This window comes from Lissotriton vulgaris, chromosome 11, assembly GCF_964263255.1.
Source record: "Lissotriton vulgaris chromosome 11, aLisVul1.2, whole genome shotgun sequence".
Lineage (NCBI taxonomy): Eukaryota > Metazoa > Chordata > Amphibia > Caudata > Salamandridae > Lissotriton > Lissotriton vulgaris.
The window spans coordinates 993,722,063-993,744,877 of record NC_141699.1 but is presented as its reverse complement, the minus strand read 5'-3'; the positions used below and the strand labels follow the sequence as shown (position 1 = coordinate 993,744,877).

Sequence of the window (22,815 nt, the reverse complement as noted above, 5' to 3'; positions counted from 1 at the left end):
GTAGAAACCTAGGCACTAGATTGGCTGGTGAAGCAAGCAGAATTTTAAAAAACCAACCTGGCCCCTGTAATTGTTGTGGGGGTTGCTAAATTTTTGGGGTGGGCCTGGCTGCTTAGAATTAGGTTTATTAAAAGCAATCAAACGGGGACTTAAAAGTAGTGATTGTTTATCAATTAGGCCCTGTTCTCTGATGAAACATGCATGTATTTGAGCGCTATTGTAAATTCTGTAAATATGCAACAAGAAGCTGATTAGCCTGCTAATGATTTAATACTTGTTTTAGATGTTTTATATGTATAAACTGTATTTTATGTCTTTTATGATGAACTAATCGAATAAAGATTTCTTGAATTGAAAATTGAATTGATTCAGCCCCCCCCGAAATATTTTTCTTAGCCCCTCCTGAAATTTGGCTCTAGTTGAGCCTCTGCCTGAACTCAGAATTTAATAACACATCCTTTAGGGAAGATGTTTTTTAAATTCTAAGTTTGGAAATAGCAAATGTTTTTTTTAAGTTTTGGTATTTTGGCTTATACTTAATATACTTTTTTGCCTATTTTATTATCCTTTGCTGGATGGGACTTCATGATTTTCTTAAGCACACAATGCTAGTTATCTTGATTTAGACCACGTCCCTACTGGGATAGGCCACACCCCTTTAAGAAAATTGCTACGCCCCTTTTAGAGCACCCCCAGTTTTGTTTTCCCACTTAAAGCCCTGCCTACAAGTCAAAGTTAATTTAAATGGAGCAGTGTCCTACTGCATCTGGAGCTATCTGTATTGGACACATTCCACCGTAAGTCACTACTACACAGACTCCATCATCCTGAAATAGTTTAAAATGGCCTCCTACCTCAAAGGCAGAAGGAGCCTGGCATTCTTAACAAATTTTATGTCTGCCTCTCTGGGGCTTCCTCAGGGGTCCATCGTCTCTCATATTCAACATTTGGCTTTTCCCCTCACCAGACCTGATAAGATTGTTCAATGTCACCCGCTACAATGATGCAGATGACATACAAAACTTTCTGAAAAAAGAGAAGTCCGTAAGACCGCTACAAGTGAAGCCCTGGCAATTGCTTCAACGCCATTGATGCATACACTTCAACGTATCAAATACAGAGATCATTCTCGTTGGACAATGGCAAACACACTATCCTATGGCTTTATGGCTCAAGGAACATGATGCCCCGCTAGCCATGTCAAGAGAGGTGTGGAAGGTAGGGTAGCCATGGACCACATGCAAACAATTTACAAAGAGCACCTTCGACACAAGGAGAGACCTGTGATGTATCTTTCAGTGCTTTGGATCAGCAGCGGTTCCTCCCTTAGGGCGGGGGGCACCCCCCCCCCCCATTATAGTGCAGCCAGCAAGCATGAAAAATAAAATGGTAATTAAGAGATTCCATAACCATTTTATTTTTTATTTCAGCTGATCTGAGTGGCAGAGCTGGGCGGGGCCATAGCTGCTGATTGGTAGTAGGGAGCAGTGCGTGTGTGACTTTGGCTGGCTGTCTTGCGACGGCCAGCCTGACATGCGCATTTTAAACTTCTCCACTCAGCTGTCTTAGACAGCTGGGTGGAGACCAGGCACAGGCCCCCAGTGCCTGATGGAACATCAAGGCAGCCCACTCCAACCTATCCTGGTGCTGATCTCATGCTGCAGGCATTATCAGCAGCATAAGAGCAGCCTCCGGATTCGTGGAGAGGAGTTGGCTGAGGCTCCAGGAGGACTCGGCGTACCTGAAGAAACACGGAGTGGAGGACGACGAGGGAGTGTTGGTAAGTACATTTATTTATTTTTTTGTATTATTTTAGGGTGGCTGGGGGGACACTTTAACAAAAAATGTAAGGCATGAGGAATTCAATATGCTTATGAAACATTGGTTCACGCAAATTCTTCCACTTTTCAATTGTATCTGCAAACAATCCAAAACATGTCTACCCAGAATTCAATAGACTATTGTACAAAATTCCCCTGCGCATTGCAGAGGAATCTATCTTCTAAGAATTTATTTTAGGGAGTAACTAAACAGAAAGCACCCCTCAAAAAACATCATACGAATAAAAAAAACATAAATGTGCATTTATGCTGATGGAGGTTAAAAAATCCAACAGGCTTGAACTGAAGGAAGATGCCAGAAATCTATTTTAAAGCATAGGTTGCCAGTGAAAACCTATTATTTGTGTGTGGTTCTTATTCGAGGAAAGGGTCCGTCAGAGCTGTGGGAGGGGGGATGGTACGAGGATCACATGGCTCTTGAAGGGCCGTAAGAGCTGTTTGTGTTTTTAACCCATTGCATGCTGATGACGGAACCGCTCCGTCATCAGCTGCGGTGGCGCTGTGCTGATGATGGAGCGATTCCGTCATGGCCCGCCCGACGCTCCTGCGCGGCACGAATTCCGCCCCTGCACTGGGCGTACTATTGAGCCGGCGGGACCATGATGGAACCGCTCCGTCATAAGCACAGGGCAACCGACGCTGGTGACGGAGCAGTTCCGTCACCAGCATGCGCCCGCCGCATTTCCGCCCCGCCCCCTTAGCACTGCGGCGGAATAGCCGCCGCGGTGAAGGGGTTAAAATGCCAGTAGTCAAGGTTCTCAGATTTCTGGGAGTAGTAGTCAAGGGGTGATTCAGTTCATGCAAGTGAACAAACACATGAAAACTTTAATTTGTGACAGAAAAGCCCATAGCGTCATCTGGTAGCTTTCACCACTCACCCGCCATGCCCCACAGAGCTTACCTGCGCGGGCCGCTACTGTAGCCTAAGATCTAAAAGGCAGGAATTGCTGTGATAAGGTCTGTGGGAGCAGAGCACATCAGCTCAAACAAAGGATGGGCTGCTAGAAGGGTGCAGGTACCTTGGAACAGTGCACTGCTCAGAAGTCTTTTGAAGGGTTGCACACTTAGCACATGAAAAGTATTATTGGTTGCTAAGGTTTCAGGAAGGCTGAAGGGGCGCAGGCATAGTTGTGAGAAGGAATGTAGGACTTGCCTGGTTGGGGGCAGTGCAAGAAGAGTTCATGGTTGTGGGAAGGGTTATACGAGCAGTGCATGCACACTGAAAGGCTGTACAAAGGGTGCCAAATGGGATTTCTCAACTGGGAGGGCTGGTAAGAGGTCAGGCGCACTGATAACAGAATAGGAGACTGCTCCTGTGCCTGGGTACCCTACTGGATGATTTGCCATGCTGGACAAACTTACATAACGTAACTGATGTACATGGTAAAGGGGGTGCTTGGATACAAAGAGCTGTAGAAGGGTGTTCTCTTTTCATTAAAAAATTTGTAGTAAATGTATGCTGTAAAATCCACCATTTTGATCTATTTTTACAAAATTGTCTTGAGGGGACCGCGCTCTCCTCTTTCCCTTTGGGCTCGCTTGCTACGCTCGCTCACACATTATACTCAGGTTTGAAATTGCCATCTCACCAGTTTTTAACTTTCACCAGCTGCCACTGATAAGACTCCTTCTTTACCATCACCACACAGAGCACATGGCAGCAGGCCTGCAAGCACTCTCCTGGCTCCCGGTATGGAGATGAGCAATATTCAAGCCACTGCATCGTCCACAGAGGCTACCAAGGGAAATGACCACTATTCCTACAAATTCAATTTAAGCAATACAAAATAGGACCCTGTGTTCCAAGCTAGCACTATAGATTGAAGCATAACATGTATCTGTAAAGTGCACATTCACCCATGGGGATCTTGGTGCTGAATAATAGATGTTTACTGTTACCCAACTCAATGGTGCTCATTTTATGGACCTCAGAAGGATGAATAGGTGAGTGGACCTACCAGGATTTTAACCTGTGACCATGAGGTCAAACAAAACAGGCCCAAGAGTGGATGCATTAGTCCACTAAGCCACCAGACCCTATGAAAATAAATAAATAGTAGGCTCCATTTTCTCAGTTCAAGCTGCCAAACTTTGAAACTTATCGTCAGCTAAGATAGAACACATTTAGGAACCAGGTGTGACTGGCACAGATAACACCGATGGGGCTGAGCAGGTGGGGGGAAGTGGACAGACGATGACATAGGGAAAGTAAAATAAAAGAGTTGAGTCAGCAAGGTAAGTGGTTTTATTTATTTTTTATTTTATTTTCCCTATCCCATCATCTGTCCACTTCCCCCGCACCGGCCCTGTCCCACCCCATCCCTGCCTCACTGCTGTTACCTGTGCTGGCACGCCAGTTGGGAACATATGAAGTTCAGAATTGAAGTTCAAGATAATTAAATCATTCTTACCCTGGCATATACTCCAAAACAATATTCCCTCTTATCAGTATAAGTACGGTCCAGAGATATGGAAAAGTCACTCCATCCACCCAAGAAGATAGACACAGGCACCCAACTCATGCTGGGACATTCAGCAAAACTCACTCACTTGCACCTGGGGCACAGACATGATTGGATGGCTGGATGTCAAATCCCCCATCCTTAGCAGAATGACTGTGACGTCAGGTAGTATTACTGCACAAAAAATAAATTAGTTCTGTTGGAGAGTGAACCACTTTTAAACTTTTAATGTAATGAGAAACCATTATGACACTCCTAAGAGAAAAATAATAAACGTACACCAACTACACGTTCAAGAAAACATGACAAGACTAGAGAATTTTTTTGTTACTGCATCGTAAAAGCATGCAGAAACGATGTAGCCTAGATTATTTCATTCCTGTGAATAATATAGACTGTGGTTTACTAATTGACAAAGAACTATATTTCATTAACGCATACTAGAAATGTGTAAATGTGAGCTCTCACGTTATGGTGTTTACCTCTAATCATTCTTTATTATCATTGACATGTGTGTATAACTAATGAGAATTAATCAAATATTATGATTAAATCAGATTATGATGGTACATTTTATTAAAATGGATCTTTTGTGTGAGTAAAGTGTGCACTGAAATGACAAAAAGAAAAGTAGGTGTTACACATTCCTAATTAACGATGCATCTGTGAAACTTTCAGATTGTATTTCACGTGTGCTAATGTTATACACCTAAAATGATATTCTGAATCGCTGCCAGCCTCCGGGTTGTAGGCACTGACGCTGTGTATATATGCCCTGTGCATCTATTCCTTGCTGCCGGCCAAGGTGGTTGTAGGCATATAGCTGTGTATTTACGATTGATTGCCTTATAAAACAATAAAAATATTTGTTCCATAAAATGATATTCTGAATATATGTTTTGAAATATATTTACATGTTGGCACATTTGAAAAGTAGTACTGTACCATACTGATACATGTTATCTATAACCGTACTAAATGATTTCAAGTGCATCAAAGTTATACTAGAATCATGACGTCTTTATATTCCCTATGAATGTATGTTTAATAATTATATATATTTTATGATATAATAGCTCAAAATAATGTGGGCCTGACTGAATGCATGAAGTTTTGTGACTTGCTGAATCCACTACTCATGAGAGAATTTCTCAATAAAACAAATAACGTGAAACAGTGTTTTCTTTCCTGAGTTCTCATGTACTGTACAAGATATTTTGCTACATTTTTTCGTTACAGTCTGGAACAGCTGCCTGGGAAACTGTCCTCTTGAACTTTCTTATGTGTCTTGCTAAAGGAGCATTGTTCACATATTGGATTGCTTAAGGACTGCCTAATTGTCCCAACTATTTCTCTACATTTTGTGTCTTCTTTACGAACTGACCAATGAACTGAGTGGTCTGATCCGATGCGGTGATTCCCGGAAGTGTCACTCTCGGTACTTCAAGAATATAATATTGCCTGATTTAACTGACAGGCACTGGATGGTGACAGATGGTCTGCTGGCTCTTTCCTTTCTTTCGGAGTTCCCCTAACACAAACAAATCGCATGAAGCAGACTTGGCCGAAATCTCTCGACAATCTTGACTTGCCTGATGCGGACTCACCTGGGTTTCTTTCCGATCTGACGCATACCACCTATGCGCCTAGTGTTCTCTTCCTTCTTGGGAGACTGTTTGGACTGGCATGTTTCATGTCCTTTCCTGAACTCTTTTTTTTGGTCCTCATCTCACCTTACAAGCCTCTGCGGGTCTTATGAAGCCGCCTTCGTTACTGGTCACCCCTACGGCTTACCGCACTCGCTTGGGTCATCCGATCAGTCCCATTGATTAGTATGGGACCCTGGTGTAATCATAAGACCAATGATGTTACAGTAATCTTAAATCCTTGCCCCAGCTCACCAGGGGGTGCCAGATATTCAATGGCTTATCTTCCACTCCATCATACTCCAGTCGTGCCATAGAGAATGCAGCTTTAAGCCAATCCTCCCTTTGCGGGGGTAGGGCATCCTTCCACCTCTTACACACTTCCCTTCTTGCCAGCAGTATCAAATTCAATAATAGACCCCTATCTTTCCACGATAGGTTCTGGCTGAGGCGACCATCATCTCCAAAAAATACCAATTGTGTATTGATCTCAATATTGGTGTTGAAAAGATCCCTGAGCTAAATCTAAAGAGGGTGGTAAAGGAATTGACAGCTTATTCAGTAGATGGAGAAATCCACCTTTGACTATATACGGAAAAACCAATTTAGTAAAGATGGTCATCCTTCCTAAACTGTCATATCTCTTTTCTTCAGTTCCTTTGACATTTGCAGGTAAAAGTCTCAGTAAAGTACAGAGTAAGATCAACAGTTTCATTTGGGGCAACAAAGGGGTTCGACTAGCATGGAGAAAACTTAGACGCAGACTAAAAAAAGGAGGGTTGGCGCTCCCAGATGTAAGACTATATGCTGAAGCGTTCCAGTTTAAAAGCATACGGATGTTGTTAGTTAAGCCAGGGGAATCAGCTTGGGGGAAGTTGTTAGGCGAAATGGTGCGGGTAGAAGGGGGAGGCAATGGTGAAGCATTTCTGTATAAATTTGGATCACCTAGGTTCTTCAAGAGGGTCCGTCTGAAGGTCCTAAGGACAGCTCTGGAGATTTGGTGTAGGCTCAGGCATAGCTGGGGCATTGGATACTTTCCTGAACTCTTGAGCTTTTGTTATATTATTAGAATTTGACCAAATCGTATTATAACCTGATGCAAAGTTACCAATGCATTTGTCGTTCTTTACATTTTGATTAACTAGACTAAAATTACCACATTGACTCAGCTATCATGGTTTATTTCCTTCCAAATTAATGTGCGTTATTAATTTTGATTCACCAATGATCAGGAGGGATCATATTGAGAGATTTCAGAGCATCAAATACTAATGCTATTATTCTGTATAGCTTTAACCGAGCTCTTGGTATTTATGATTTTTTGCTTTGCCTACGTTTCTTCAGGGGATTTGGGCTTGAAGTGATAATCCTATGCCTTTACAGCATTGTCCTGAGAGTAATTTACATGAATCTGATTTCTACTTTGTGGTCCAGTTATCCAATTACTGGTCCTCCTTGGATGACGGTTAGGACCCTTTATGTCCGACCCCTCTCGCACAACACAAGGTCCATCCGAGGACTAAGAGAGTGGTACAAATTAAAGAAAGGAGACAAATGTATGGGCCGACTGACAATACAACAGTACCATGGCCTTACCTGGCTCATGTAGTCCCTTCATGGTCCTTCTACTAGTGGGCTTAGGCAAAGAACAATGCAGGTGCTAATTTAGGTTGCTGAGTGATGGCAAAGTCTTATGCTTTCTACTCTCCGCCTTTGTCTGTGACATTTGATGACAGCCAGTTAACAGGGGAGATCACAACAGAAAAGTACATTTTATATTCTGAAAACCAAAATACAGTATGAAACAATATAGTTAGAAACAAAAAATGCAATTGGATCAGGGAGTGTACACTTTGGCAAATATGTTGTCTTCACCTTCCAACGTTCCTGGTACAGACAGGCTTCTCTGCCATCTTTGGACTGAAGCCGGAGAAGGAGAGTATGGCCTGTGCCAAGCAAAAGAAGTTCGAAGTGATGATTATGGTCAAATTTTAGCTCTTCATGGCAGCAGGCCCAAACTACACGAAGCACTGAAAACATTCCACTAATCTGAATTCATATTATTCCAATTATGTCTTAAATTAACATTGGGTTACAGTCTAACACTAATCCCCAGGGAACTGGCCATCTTCACACGTACTGTTGATTGAAGTAGTTTTATTGCAAAGTTTTCATAGGCGGTACTTTGCAACATATACGCGTACGCACGCACATACATGCACACGCACACATTGGTACACTAGATGGGGCCGTTCACCACGCGTGCTCACATTGAATTTTTCCTCAAAAATGAAAAGGTGTAAATTGTGGTGGGGAGTGGGAGCATGGTGCACTATGGGCCTTCGTCACTCACTTTAAGACAACTAGAATGCATGGCAACAACTTCAGGGAGCACATTAGAGAAGTCATCATTAACAATTTTAACTATAGTTCATGTGCTTAGAGCTGGACCAGTTATTTCCACACAGTACACTTCAGCTCTGACATCAGAGCTTTGTGATTGAATATCCACATTATTCCCAGTGGCTTAGCTCAACATGAGGAAGACCCACTATAAAGTTCACGGAGGGTGACCTACACGCTCCAAACCCAGTAAGGAGCTTTCAGGCAAGGGCCCCACCGCCCGTGCACAGTGCTGGAGTGGGCCCCCTGGAGCTCGGCCCATCCACATTGCAGGGGCTGCAGGGGCGAATGTATGACGTTACAGCACAGTTTTTACATCGCAACATCCTTTACAACGCACTCCATTACATCGCACTCCATTACATCGCATTTTTAGAAACTACCTTCACAACACATTCCTTTACATCGCATTATTCCTTTACAACGCATACCATTACAACGCATACCATTACATTGCATTTACGGTAAGCATTGGAAAGTATAGGGGAAAAAATTACTATTCTAACTCCCGGGGGTGCAACAGTAGGGTAAGTGTTGGATAGTGTAGGGGTAAAAATTACTATTCTAACTCCAGGGAGTGCAACAGAAGGGTAAGTGTTGGATAGTATAGGGGTAAAAATTACTATTTAACTCCAGGGGGTGCAACAGTAGGGTAAGTGTTGGATAGTGTATGGGTTACAATTTCTATTCTAATTCCAGGGGGTGCAACTGTAGGGTAAGTGTTGGATAGTGTAGGTGTAAAAATTACTATTCTAACTCCAGGGGGTGCAACAGTAGGGTAAGTTTTGTACAGTCTAGGGGTACTATGCGCTGTAATGGTATGCATTTTAATAGTATGCGTTGTAATGCCTACGTTGTAGTGACATGTGATGTAGTGTAATGCGTTGTAATGCCTGCGTTGTAGTGACGTGCATTGTAAAGGATGTTGCGATGTAATGACTGCGTTGTAAGTGTAGTGCGATGTAATGGTTGCGTTGTAAAGGATCTTTCCCACAGGGGCTGTTGTTACACCACCACAAATTCCCGCACCCACAATCATTGGCACTCTCTAATTCTCCAAGTTCTTTGACACCCCCACAACTTGTCTTAAAACATCCAGACAGTATTCTATGCATGATGGGCACAGAATGTGGACTTTAGTATTTGATAGAATACTGAAGAGAGGAACGAATGGTATCCAACGAGCTGACTGCACAGACTTGTTTTAGCTGCCACTGCATTTTAATAAAATAACCCTTAGACAAGCTTTGCTGCTAGAGAGGCGTACAAAAGGCTATAGGAGGCTGCTTCCAATGAGTCTAACTGGCAATAGCTTAGGGTAACACTCCAACCCATCTTTCTTTTGCTCTCCACACCTCCTCAGTTTGGACCCAGCCATATGAAATCAGGCTTGACACTGTTCATCTGGGAACAATTCAGCACAAACTGCTAAGCTAGGTCCTTCCTGAACCGGAGCACAACAACCAGGAACAATTTTGCCCTAGTTATTGGCTGATCAGCGAGGTACAGCTTGGTGGGCCAAAAAAATGGACTGGGATGCGGACCGGTCAATTGCCAGTGGCTGAGATTAATTTAAACATTCCACCTATCACCTTGTTGTTTTTGCATTTGCCGCTCTAAGTGCACCGGGTATGCCCATATGTGGGTTCTGGGATCACTTTGCTACTGGAACCAAGCTAAACCTGGCTGAAGAGTCCTAACTAGGGCGAAACCAGTCCTAGGTCGCTTTTGTTCTGGTTAAGGGAGGACCTGACCTGGCAGTTCGGGCTGGACTGTTCCCATGCAGAGCTGGGTCAAGGCTGATTTGCATATGGCTGAGTCCAAACTGAGGTGGCATGGTGAGCTGAAGACCAGTGGATTGGGATGCTATCCGAGTGATTGACAGTGACTGAGATTAATTCAAGCATTCCATACATCACCTTGTTGTTTTTGTTATCGCTAGAGAAAACGTGTAGCTCCTTATGCTAGTTGGGTTTACAATGTTACTTACAGCTGCGTGTCATCTGTATGTCTCTGGATCAATGGAGTAGGGCATGTACAGCAGCAGACAGCTTTGATTATTACATAACAATAATGAGAGTTTAGTTCATTTGAAGGATTACAAAGGAGCTGTAGATTTAAATCCCAGACGACCCAATCAGCATTGTGATCAAAATGGCTAAACAAAAAGGCACACATGCTTTTGTTGCAGGAGACCCTATGTGGACAGGCTCTATGTCAACACTGTCAACAGACACTAATACTAAAAGGGTGGCTTCATCCAAGTTATAAAGGTCACTAACAGCAAACCAACAAAAATATTTGAGGTAGTCAGACTCCAACACACAATCTAATTGTAGGGCATTATTAAATAAAAATGTTGGCCCACCAGGATTAACTTGCCTTACCTGAGAACATCTTCTGTTGCTGTCACACCAATTCAAAATGTCATCATTCTAGAGAGAAGAAAAAGTGAAAATTTTTGGTTGCAGTCAAAATACAATTCGATGTACAGTAAAAGTGGAATAAACGTCTTTGATAGCAATAGGTTATAACATGAAACACTTCACTAAGGACTTCCTGGAAACACAAAAAAGCTTCATAAAGCAACAAGCAAACCACCCTAACTAGGGGAACAACTATCCCCAGAAGCCAACACTACACAAGAAGCATTGGCAACTTAGACTTGAAATCAAGAAGTGAATAAGAAAAATAGCCAAGCCAAGCTCACTCAAGCTACCTGCTTAAGTTACTGAACAACACATCATCACACAACAGACTTGATTCTACATTCATGCACACTGGAAAGGAGCTCTAAGCACCTCTCTTGAAGGCTGCCACAAGACAAAGTAAGGTAGCATCAATGGAAGTGTGAGAGAAACACAAATCTCTCTATCTGATTGCCTACTAATTATAGGAACAGACGGGAAGCCAAAAACGTTTTGGACTTATGCTGTGTTTATAAAGAAAGGCATCTTTATGGAAGAGGAAACCTCACACACATAATAGTTTCAAGCTTCATCATCTCCATCATCGGCATCCTCTCCCCAACCAGGTAGGTAAATACCACCAGGACAGACTCATCTCCTCAAAGACTTCAATGGAAGAAAGGAGTTCTTGAATAAGACTAACTGGACAAAGACAGGATCTGGATATTTAATAATACCTCGGTGGTGTCAGGTTATTACTTTTATTCAAAGGGGCACCGGGTATCACTAAACACAATCTTGAATGGGTATAATCAGGATAATGGCTCAAACCTGTTCCTCATCTGGCAACATGTTTCAGCCCAATGATGATAACCAAAGTGGTCTGGGGCATTCTTCAGAGCTAATGGATCCCTTCCGAAGTATGTGTGACTTTGATAGTCATTAAAACCTCTTGACGAATGTGTGACTACAAAGGACAACACCTCTTTCGAGACCAGGAAGCCCGTATCCCCTAAAGTACAGGGAATCTATTGAAGATTAGAACCTGAACCAGGTAGGATTCACCTGGGTTTAAAGAGAGTTCACACCTTCTTTCTATTTTTCATTTTAGTGACTTTTAGAAGTCACAAATACTTCGGAGTGTCATACTGAGGCAGCAGGATGGCAGGACACCTGCTCAGAATAAATTTCAAAAGGGTAGAATCACAGGCGAGGCCTAATTACAGTGCACAAATGTACAGTCATGCAGACAGCAGAGAAGATGGGACCACTACGCAATACAAATTGTGGAGAAGTGTGGCTCACTGGTTAGAGCAGGCAGACCCTGAAGCAGAGGTCAGACCGGGACCAGGGTTCAATTCCCGACGCGGCAGGGTCTTGAGCTCAAATGTCCATGGACTCGATAATTCTCGCTTCGGTGCCTGACCTAATCATGGGTTCACACTCTGCAACTCTGGGCATTAAGCTTGCTTAATCTCCACAACGGCCCCCCGCGGCGGGATGCCTGGCTTTCACCTTGGGGATGCCCTGTAGGGGCTATCTCACAGGGAAAAGCCAGGACGGGTTCCCAAGGCAAGCGCGGAGATACCCCTTCAGGGGTCGATTCAGGCGCTATATAAGAAACATAATAATAATAATAATAATATTAGGTTTAAGGTACAAGGCACAGAAATGCTAGAACCACTGCTCAGCACAACCCATATGAGATTTTGCAGACCAAGAAAATGAACTATTCCATAGAACATGAGAAATATATGCTGTTGACTGTTTAACACCTACTCTGATCTTGTTACTTACTATTGAGAATGCTTATGGTGTCTTAGAATGATTAAGCATATATTTGACATTATGTAATTGTGTGCGTTATTATTTGGTATAATGCATTATGTAAATATTGATTGAATAATATTTTACTACATAAAAGTATTTTGTAATCCAAATGATACCACACAATGTGAAGTATATCATAGTATATAAGATCTACTTTTTGTATACATATTTTTTTGTAAATGAATACTAATCATTCATCTTCAGCACATACAACCATTGGAAAGAGCATTTATCAACCTAATTTTCAATTGTGATAGGTTGTGTTCTGTGTGTTCAGCTAACAAAATATACAAGAAAAGGCAACAAAATATAAGGGACAATTCAAATTACATTAGATTATTTAATGCATTATTTATTTTGTTGTTATTCACAGAGCTGTTCAATTTTCTAAATAAACAAACACTCATTCGCAAATGTGAAAAGAGCAAATGCAGGCACTTCTGGGGAGTAGCACATGGCATAATGTCCGTGGTTTGTTTGTTAGATTTTTTTCTTTTTTAAAGACATACTTACAATAGACATAGTAGAAAGCATAACAATTCGTATCATGGTTTTTTACAATATTTTTTACAATCATATTATGTGTTTAACATAAACATTTATGTCTTCCTGTTCCATTTACATTTTTTCAATTTTTTCTTTCTTTCAAAAATTAAGTTTTTTTACACTTTTTTCCATTCTCACACATTTTTTGTATATATATAAAAACCAAAGTCCTTTTGACATTCTTTTTATAAATCTAAAAAATCCTGGATATAGATCTGCTCACCTCAAATGTCTGCTTTTCTATCAAAGTCTTTAAGCATAGGATTAGTCAAAACAATACCCTTTCAGTACTTAAAGACTTTGCTGTAGAAATGGCAAAAGACTTTGGGGCAGATTTACAAGCCCCTTGCTCCACTTTTGCCCCACTTTTAACATGGGAAAAGGTATGCCAAAGTGGCGCAAGGGGCTTGTAAATCTGCCCCTTTGTCCCTTTCTATCTCAACGTGGATGGCACTGTGCTAATACTATGTTTAAAGAAATTGATAGAAAAGCAGACATTTGAGGTGAGCAGATCTAGAGTGTCGCTGGTGTTGAGAGTGCTCTATACAGGAGCTGCTTTCCACCTAAATGTGAGAACTACCCAGAGTTCTCTGCTTTTTTTTGCATGCATTATTTGTTACTTTATGCCTGAAAGGGTAATTTTATGACTTATACTGGGTGCTCCCTTGTGTCTGGACAAAGCCATACCTCTCTGAAGAGCTCTAATTAGAGCGAGGCACTGTGTCGGGGGTTGCTTTTGCTCATTTCAGGTTGGCTTGGTTGGTATTTTATCAATCCAAAGCTGTAATATTGTGCCTGGAGTGATAAATGGCTTTTGTCATTTTACAGTTCAGCAAGGACAGCATTGTGCTAGTCCTATGCTCAGTGGCGGCTGGTGACATTTGAAAGTGGTGAGGCGTGAAAGTTGTGGGTGGATGTATCGTGTGAGCGAGCAAATTCAGCAAGCCTGACCGGCATAAGGGGCGTTTAGGGGGTTCTCCCCCTGAGAAAAAGTTTGGGAAAAAAAAGTGGGTAAATAGTGCACTTTTAAGCACATTTGAAAAATCAAGAAGGTTAATAAAGCTTTTGTGAAAGTGTAGATATGACAGCAGAGTTAGCAACAAAGGCCTTGGATCACGAAGGTCCCCCATGGAGTGGGGGAGGGGCTGCATAACTTACATCCAGGGCTTTAAGTGAAACCAATCCAATGGCTTCCTTTAGCCCAGACCTTTCAAAAAGAGAAATACTACTGTGGATTGACCGATTGCAGCTCGTGCAAAGCACTTCGGAAGGAGTCCATATAAAACTGCAAAAGCAGTGTTCTTATGGTCGGGAGTTCGAATTCCGGCTATGGACGTTAGAAACCTATAGATGTGTGTTCGTTAGAGCTATTAAAAAACACACGTTTATTTAATGCCTCGGCAAGGATGTCATTGGAAAAAAAAAAGTCTTGCTTTACTGTGCTACCTCTTGCCACACATTTCATCACAGCCGTGCCTCTGTGGGCACATCAAGCTTGCTGGATGGCATCACAGAGCATGGTTCCTTTACGATAATTATGTACACCCTCACTGAGCACATCGCACCTCCTGACACGGCTGTTGTTTCTTGCACCTTGTACCCATGCTTGCACTAAAGTGCACATCTTCACGTGTGCGCCTTTTATTCATTGTGTAGCAAAGGTGCCACGGGGCTTAACGCGATCAAGGGAAATTAACTCCCAGCTTAGGTTTGGAAGTGAAGAGATATAATTGGGGCGCAAGGCCCTCTACTCCGGTTGCACTGCACCTGCTGATCTATTGATAACTATGCATCTGCATTTATCTTTTTAAAACACAATGCAATAAAAAGAAAGGGTTCATGCGGACATTTCTTTCCCTCCTGTCACCCTGTGTCAGTGAATGAAACGCGTGCGCCCTTCTGCCTGAGGGTGCAGTGTTAGTCAGCCCAGCACTCACCTTGTCTGCCCCCTGACTGGCCATCCTGCACGGGGGTCTCCTGGCTGGGGGGGCACTGGCTGTTTATGAGCTGTGCCACCTCCCGGCTGCTGCTCTCCAGGCTCCGTCCCAGGCTCACCATCTCCCGCTCCAGCTGCCTCTTCTCCTCTTCCAGGGTGCCCTTGTCCCTCAGCAGGTCCCGGTAGGAAGCCTCGGCTCTGGCGGCCTGAGCTTTAGCCTCAGCCTTCTCATTCCTCAGGGCCTCCAGCTCCCACTGCAACTCCTGAACGGCGGGCCCGGCCTGGCCCGGGTCAGGGCAGCTGGCCTCGTGCAGGCTGGGCACGGTGTAGGTGCAGCGCCCGCTGCTGCAGTCATTGGCACAGTGGAGGTGCACGGTGCTGGACAGAGCCTGCCATGCCAAGAATGCCCAGAGCAGCAGGGGCAGCAGGGGTCGGAGGCTCAGAGCAGAGGCATCCCGGGGTCCAGAGGAGGCTGTGCGAGGACGGCGCCGGTTGTAAGTGCCTCTCAGCACTGCAGCTGTGCCCGGGGGGGGGGGTGGAAATGGGGTCGCCGTGCCCCGGAAGGGATGGGGGGAGGCAGGAGGGGTTTAAGGGGAAAAAAAGAGTTAAAGCATCCCGGCCGGAGACTCCCGCCGTCCTGTTTTCAATTCCTGCAGTACACGTCATCACACTGCAGGCAGACTCCCTCCCATCCACCGCAGCCTTGCGATTGGTCAGGCCGCTGCCCCACCCGCGTCATTTTCTCTCTGTATGCTGCAGCATACTGAGAGAACAGGGAGAGTGGGCGGTGTTTCTCGAGGGCAGGGGGGTTTGGCTTGCCCACTGTTGTTAATACTGTCTGTTTGGGCAGCCTCAGGCTGCCCAAACAGTCAGTATTAACAAAAGTGGGCAAGCCACTCCCCCCTGCCCTCGAGAAACACCGCCCACCCCAACCAGGAATTTCAGCTTTCACGCCGTGCGAGAAGGAAGAAACAAATGGTAGTTATTATGGTAATAACTACCATTTGTTTCTGCCTTCTCCCACAGAGAGAAAGCAGGGGGCCGCGCCCAAACGCCCACATAGAGGAGCCGCCACTGCCTATGCTTAAAAACTTTGCTGTAGAAATGGCAAAAGACTTTGTCCTTTTCTATCTGGGCGTGGATGGCACTGTGCTAATCCTATGCTTAAAGACTTTGATAGAAAAACAGACATTTGAGGTGAGCAGATCTAGAGTGTCGCTGGTGTTTAGAGTCCTCAATACAGGAGCTGCTTTCCACCTAAAGTTAACAACTACACAGAGTTCTCTGCTTCTTTTTTGTCATACATTATTTGTCACTCTATGCCTGAAAGAGTATTTGTTTACTTATACTGGGTGCTTCCTTGTGTCTGGACACACCTATACCTCTCCGAAGAGCTCTATTAGAGCGAGGCATTCTGTCAGGGGATGCTTTTGCTAATTTCAGGTTGGCTTGGTTGGTATTATACCAATTCAAAGCTGTAGTGCTGTGCCTGCTAGATGAACCCATTAGGCCATTTGAAATACGTGAAGCAATACTGGCCTTTTCCAACTGGTTGAACGCCGGGCCCGGATGGATAGCCCGCGGAGTTCTATAAGGCTTACGCCCCATTATTGATGTCACGATTGCAGGCTCTATGTGATGAGGCGTCGAGGACGTCCTGTCCCTCAGTATCCCTACAAGAAGCACTTGTAATTTAATTGCCAAAACCTGGCAGAGACCTAGATGCCCTATGCTCATATAGGCCATTGGCCTTACTTAAGACAGAATCGAAAATCTTAGCAAAAGAATTGGCAGATACGCTATCCCTGTTGACCCCAGCATTAGCACACCCATATCAAAATGGGTTTGTCCTGACATGCACCACCTCCCTCAATCTGCGGCAATTTTTTTGCATACTGAAATATGCCCAGCTGCTCGGCCCCAAGGAGGCAGTTTATGCTGGATCTGGAACGAGCCTTTGACTCGTTTGAGTGGTCCTGCCTGCTAACAGTAGTATCCCATAACGGTTTTGGAGCTAGATTTATTAGATATGTCAGGCTGCTATATATGTTATCACTAGCTAAGGTGAAGACTGGGCGCCTCGTATCTGAACCGATCCACATAGAACGAGGTACAAGGCAGGGATTCCCCCTCTTTCCACTGCTAAGTCTTTGATGGTCCTGAGGCTTCAAAACAGGAGGCAAGCTAGCAAACCCTTGGAGCCACTTAAGTTTTTAGGGCATGTAGAGATCCATTCCTTCTCACTCCCAGGTGGTAGTCCCCAGGCCCGGACTGGCCATAGCGGGCACCGCCAATCCACCGGTGTGCCGCAAGGGTGGGGGCCGGTTTTGAGCCCCTGGAGGCCGATTTTGTTACAGGGTCGAAATTGGCCCTGCAACAAAATCGGCCGAAAACCGGCACCGGCAAAGAGCTCGGCAGCACCTCCAACCCCCCCCGAGTGGGTGGGGGGCGGCGGCGGCCAAGCACTTTGCCAGGGCCGGTTTTGGTTCCAAGTCCGGCCCTGGTAGTCCCTCCTGGTAGCGCATCAGTCCTTCTTCCTGGCAGAATGGCCTCAGATCCAGATGTGTACTGAGTTAGTGGTGTCAGGGACTCAGAGCCACAATCTAAAATAAACGTAGTCTCTGCGGATTCCTACATCCAGCCTCATCTCGTTAGGATAAACACACCTGAAAGAGCGGCTTTGAATAAACTGCGCCTATCCATGCAGTCATGTTCCGGCAATGTCAGCAGGTTCCCATTTCTCCCAGTCTGCAGCGGTTTGGCGGCTTTCAATACCTTGAAGGAAATCCCAAAAAAGGGACCACTACTGCCACCAAACAACTAGAGGAGGGGTGCCCAAGCATGCCTATATATATGCAAGCCTTATTCAACTGCCACCTTATTGAAGTGAAGCTAACTGTGTGAAAGGCATTGCAAATCATGATGAATAACAACACAGTATTGAATATGTGTCTGCCTTTCTCATTTGCATTGCATTCCACACAACACTCCCTCTGACTCCTCCAGGAATGCCCACTACTCCTTCTATGTCTGTTACCACTGTGGAAAAATGCGCTATTTGTGCTGAATATCCATACTTGTATCCTCCATTTTAGCATGAAAACTTATGCTAAAGTGTGAATAAATTTGCAGTTTTGCACATTGACTTTAAAACGTTTTCCTTGTGGATATTTGAAAAGGGTACCAGAATGTCTTGTGAAAGACACAAGGCCCCTAACCACACTGCTTTTGATTTTGTTGTCGGGCCTGATTACGAATAGACCGCCATCGTGAGTACGGCAGTCCCAAGACTGCCGTACTCACAATGGCGGTCTGAGTGTTGCGTCCTCAATGGTCCGACCGCCCGATTAGGACCATGGTGGTTGGACTGCCACAAGACTACCGCCACCGCCAGGATATAAGATACCACAGGTGTGGCGGTGAGGAAAGGCGCGATCTGTGCCGGAGGTGTTGATGTCGCCACCGCCGTGCAGATCACAACCTTCTTTTCTGCCAACCTTTTCTTGGCGGGTACCTCTCCATGAAAAGGTTGGTGGAAAGGAAGGTAAGGGCCTCTAAACAGGGCAATTCTGCCTAGTGTAGGTAGTGGCTGGGAGCATGTTGTACCCCACTATGCTTCAACAATCGTGCGTGCACTGTGCGCCATTCATGACATGGTGCACAACAACAGTGCATGCGCGACAGCGGAGGCACCGCAGTGTGGCTACATTGCCTTCAGACTCTGTATACGAGCTGAAGCATGTGACTGCCACAAGACTGCAGCTGGCACACCACCAGCCCGGCAGTAAAGTCAAAATCCGGCAGTCGGGATGCCGCCGGCTTGGCCGCATTGTCCCGACCACCAACGGTGTGGCCTTGTGGTTCAACTGTCAAGGTCATAATCAGATCAAAATCAACAAAGGAGACAGGAAGGGTATTTCACCATGTAGGTGGGGAAGGAACTCCTGGTCCCCTGAACTTAGTATAACACAACAAATAGAGGAGTGTCCCCTTGAGGTTCGTTACAACCTCTGTTCTATAAGGTGCATATATTGTACCCCAAATTAGGGACAACCTTTGTCCTTAGAAGACCCCTCACTCACCAACCTAGTTGGTGACATGCTCCACTGTAGTCAGGTGTCGCAGCACACCCAGATGGCACTCGGCTGTCTGGGTGGGACCCCAATGATGAAGCATGTCACCAACTAGGTTGGTGAGTAAGGGGTCTTCTAAGGACAAAGGTTGTCCCTAATTTGGGGTACAATATATGCACCTTATAGAACAGAGGTTGTAACGAACCTCAAGGGGACACTCCTCTATTTGTTGTGTTATATTAAGGTCATAATCAGCCCTTTAGTCTGTTTTCAAACTTTTCCATTTACGAACCCAGATTATATAAATGCGATTTCAAAAGCATTTTACATGCAACTTGTACTTACAAGTCACCTCTTATGATGGCCTCGTTCATGCTATTTTGGATAAAGAAAAATAATTTGGCCCCAAAAATGACAGTGCTCTAAAGCAGTGGTTCTTAACCTTTTGATGCTTGGGGACCCCCACTTAATCATTATTGGAATCTGGAGACCCCCACTGAGTCTTAACTGGAAGCCAAAGACTCCAGCCTAAGCACTGTCGATGATTTAAACCGCAAAATATTACGCAAAAAATACAGAACAAGCATTTGCAATGCAATCGGTCTCGCAGCATTAAAGTTTGATTTATTGGCATTGTGTATGACAATGCGTTGCATAAATTTTTTAGCATACTTTGAATTGGTGAGCAGTTTGAGTGTGTGCAAGAGTGCTGTTGCTCACAGCTGTTATTATTCACGCAGCTCTAATGATGCACCTCACGCACGGGGCTGACGCAGTCATTATTCACAAAGCTCTGATGATGCACCTTATGCACGGGCTCACAGCTGTTATTATTCACGCAGCTGTAATGATGCACCTCACCACGGGGCTGACGCAGTAATTATGCACCTCACCATGGGGCTGACGCAGTTATTATTCACAAAGCTCTGATGATGCACCTCAGGCACGGGCTCACAGCTGTTATTATTCACACTAGCCAATCCTAATAAGGCTGAGGATACGACAGAGCCCAAAGACTCAGTCTGTGCCACCCTATGAGGAAGAGGAATGCGTTGGAAGGAGCAAGGTCTAGTGGAGAGCCCTACAGATACTCCCTGAGTAACGTGTGAGGAAACAGCTGTGTACCGATTGGGTCATTGCCGGTGTGCATAAGCAATACGGCTTCCCCCATATGCAACGAGAGGGCCGTTGTGACTTGAACTGTATTGCGAGTACCATGTGGGAAGCACCAGGTCCACATCGCCGCGTTGCCGTCACCAGGTATACCAGACAGTGCCACCTCTGAGTTATTTGTTGCCAGGAGTGTCAAGACTTGTAATGTCCTTAATAGGCTACCCCATATGCCAGGAGCGGCTGCCGTGCTGAAGGTGACTGCAACAGAAAAGTGTGAGCTTCAGCAAAGAATATTGCATCAACCCCATATGCCAGAAGGGGCTGGCGGCACCTGACTGAACCACCAGGATCGCGAAGGGGTCTGCCTGAGACGTTGCACCCTTGCTGGGCTCCATTCAGGAGCCAGAGGATCGAATTCGCCCTTAAGGGAAAGAGTGACATACCTTATCTTTGAGGAGAGGTCATCCGAACGGTGGGACAAGCCGGTAGCATGGCTTGAGGGGAGAGAGCCTACGTCTGCTGGCTCAATTTTCCGTGGGACGCCTGACTTTGCAAAACAGTATACAGGCTTGTGAGTGCCCGCGGAGAGGGCACTCGCTGCACCACTGGAAGTTTTTATACCACCAGAGCACACACCAATAGTTTTCAAAGACAGCGGCTGCCTCCGCAGGCCACGCAGAGCCCCGCTCCGTTTTCTATGTTCATGCCGGGCCGGCTGCTATGTATGCTAATGATAGAGGAAAGCAGGAAGTAATAGGCGGAGTCCACGCTGCGCGCTGATCAATGGGATCGCTGGAGGTCCTCCCTCCGGCCGCGCGCGGTGCAGGCTGGGATCGCGGGGGCGGCTGCGGGCCCCGGCTGATGGAGCCCTGGGAGATAGTAGGTGGAAAGGACTGCGGAGGACCCAGCGGCAGCCCGCAAGGAGCGGCTCACACCGGGGAGGGGGGCACCCGGCACCAGCGAGTGACCCCGCCCCCCCCCCCCCCCCCCCCCGGGATGGGAGACAGCTGGGGTGAGCTGCGGCAGCGCGCGGATCACTGTGGGAGCTGGGGGGAGCTATGTGACCCCCTCAGGGGAAGGGGGGAATGCCTGTATGTGTGAGTGTGTGTGTGCGACGGCGGAGGGGTGGGGGGGGACGTCTCCCCGTGCGTGTATGTGCGCGTGTGTATGTGTGTGGTGCTGTGTGCGCATGCGTGCAGGGGGAGGTGTGCCTGTGTATGTATGCTTCCCAGGAGACAGCCACGGCGAGCGCGTTCACGCGCGCGTGGCCTGCGCCGATCGCCTTTTGCGAGATGCGCGCGGCCAGGTGCTGTCTCCTGGGAAGCAGAGTCAGTAACAAAAGATCTCTGGCGAGACACAGCGCTTACGCGCTGTTTTCGCTACGAGACCAAAAAAGCATTCATCAAACTACACAAATGATGACACAATGTATTCGATTCTAAACACATAAATTGAAAAAAAATCATAATTATAATTTTAATAGAAAGGTTGCAGCTTTTCTAAATTCAATTGAGGCCACTCATAATCCATACCATATACCGTTTGATTAATTTTTAGCCTGCAATTTCAAATTCCTTCACATTTACAGAACATTTTAAAATGTTCAATTGTACATTTAGCTTCTTTATTTATATACACTTTATTATTCTGTTAATATTATTCAATTTTCTAAGTAGCCGCAAACCACCTGGGAAGCTTCACGGACCCCCAGAGGTGCCCGGATCACAGGTTGTGAACCACTGCTCTACAGCATCTATTCTACCTTTGACTTTGAAAAGGCACATTCTCATCAGAGGTACAGCATAATTCTAGAAAATTAAAGTGATTTCCAATGTTTTTGCTGGATGTCATACTTGACTTCAGAATCTGAAAAACATGTTTTGGCAGGACTGCTGTCTCGCAGAGATTTGGAGCATTCGTGCTTCGTACACAGAGCCCAGCTTTGATGCCAAGGGATGAAACATCCAGGCTTTTCCAGGAATCCATCGCCTGCCTGCCTCATCCTCTCTGCCAAGGTTCCTCAGGGCAAGAATATCTGTGTGCTTAAAACATGTCCACGTTTCTCATTTGGGTTGATTTGGACAGAACATATTTCAACCATGTCACAGGCTGGTTGTTCTGCAAATTAAGGCATCCTTCAAATAGTGTGCACTTTCCTGTCAGCTTCAAAGCACTGAAGGTGGCAAAGAGAGAGGATTAATGAAGGGTGCATGGAAAGTAAACACTCCAGAAGGAAAAGTCCAGGCCCAAGGGACAAGCCAGGTCCTCTGGGAGCAGGATCAAGATTGATGCGCTTACGGCTGATTCATCTCCGTCCCATGATATATTGCTCTTGTTCTTAGGATTGACAGAGGTTGGCATTTGTGGTTCAGGTCTTTATTGGATCAGGTCCCATTTGGCAAATATATTGCAGCAGTACATTTGTCCCATTGGACACATTTAAGTCCTCAAAGCAGGGCTTTGCGCAACGCTCCTGGCAGAGCCCCACCCTTTCTAATCTTTCCTACACTTCTTCACCCAGTTGATAGTCTCATGGAGTCAATTTCGTGACCCATTC

General features: G+C 45.3%; 1 protein-coding gene across 1 annotated transcript in view; it reads right to left on the bottom strand.

Moving 5' to 3' along the window:
• The window catches only part of LOC147683839 (anosmin-1-like), a 225,161-nt gene that overhangs the window by 123,061 nt on the left and 79,285 nt on the right, over nt 1–22,815 (bottom strand). The window contains exon 2 of the mRNA XM_086944239.1: nt 10,740–10,787. Coding sequence (XP_086800365.1) covers nt 10,740–10,787 — 48 coding nt within the window. The remainder of the gene's footprint in view (nt 1–10,739; nt 10,788–22,815) is intronic.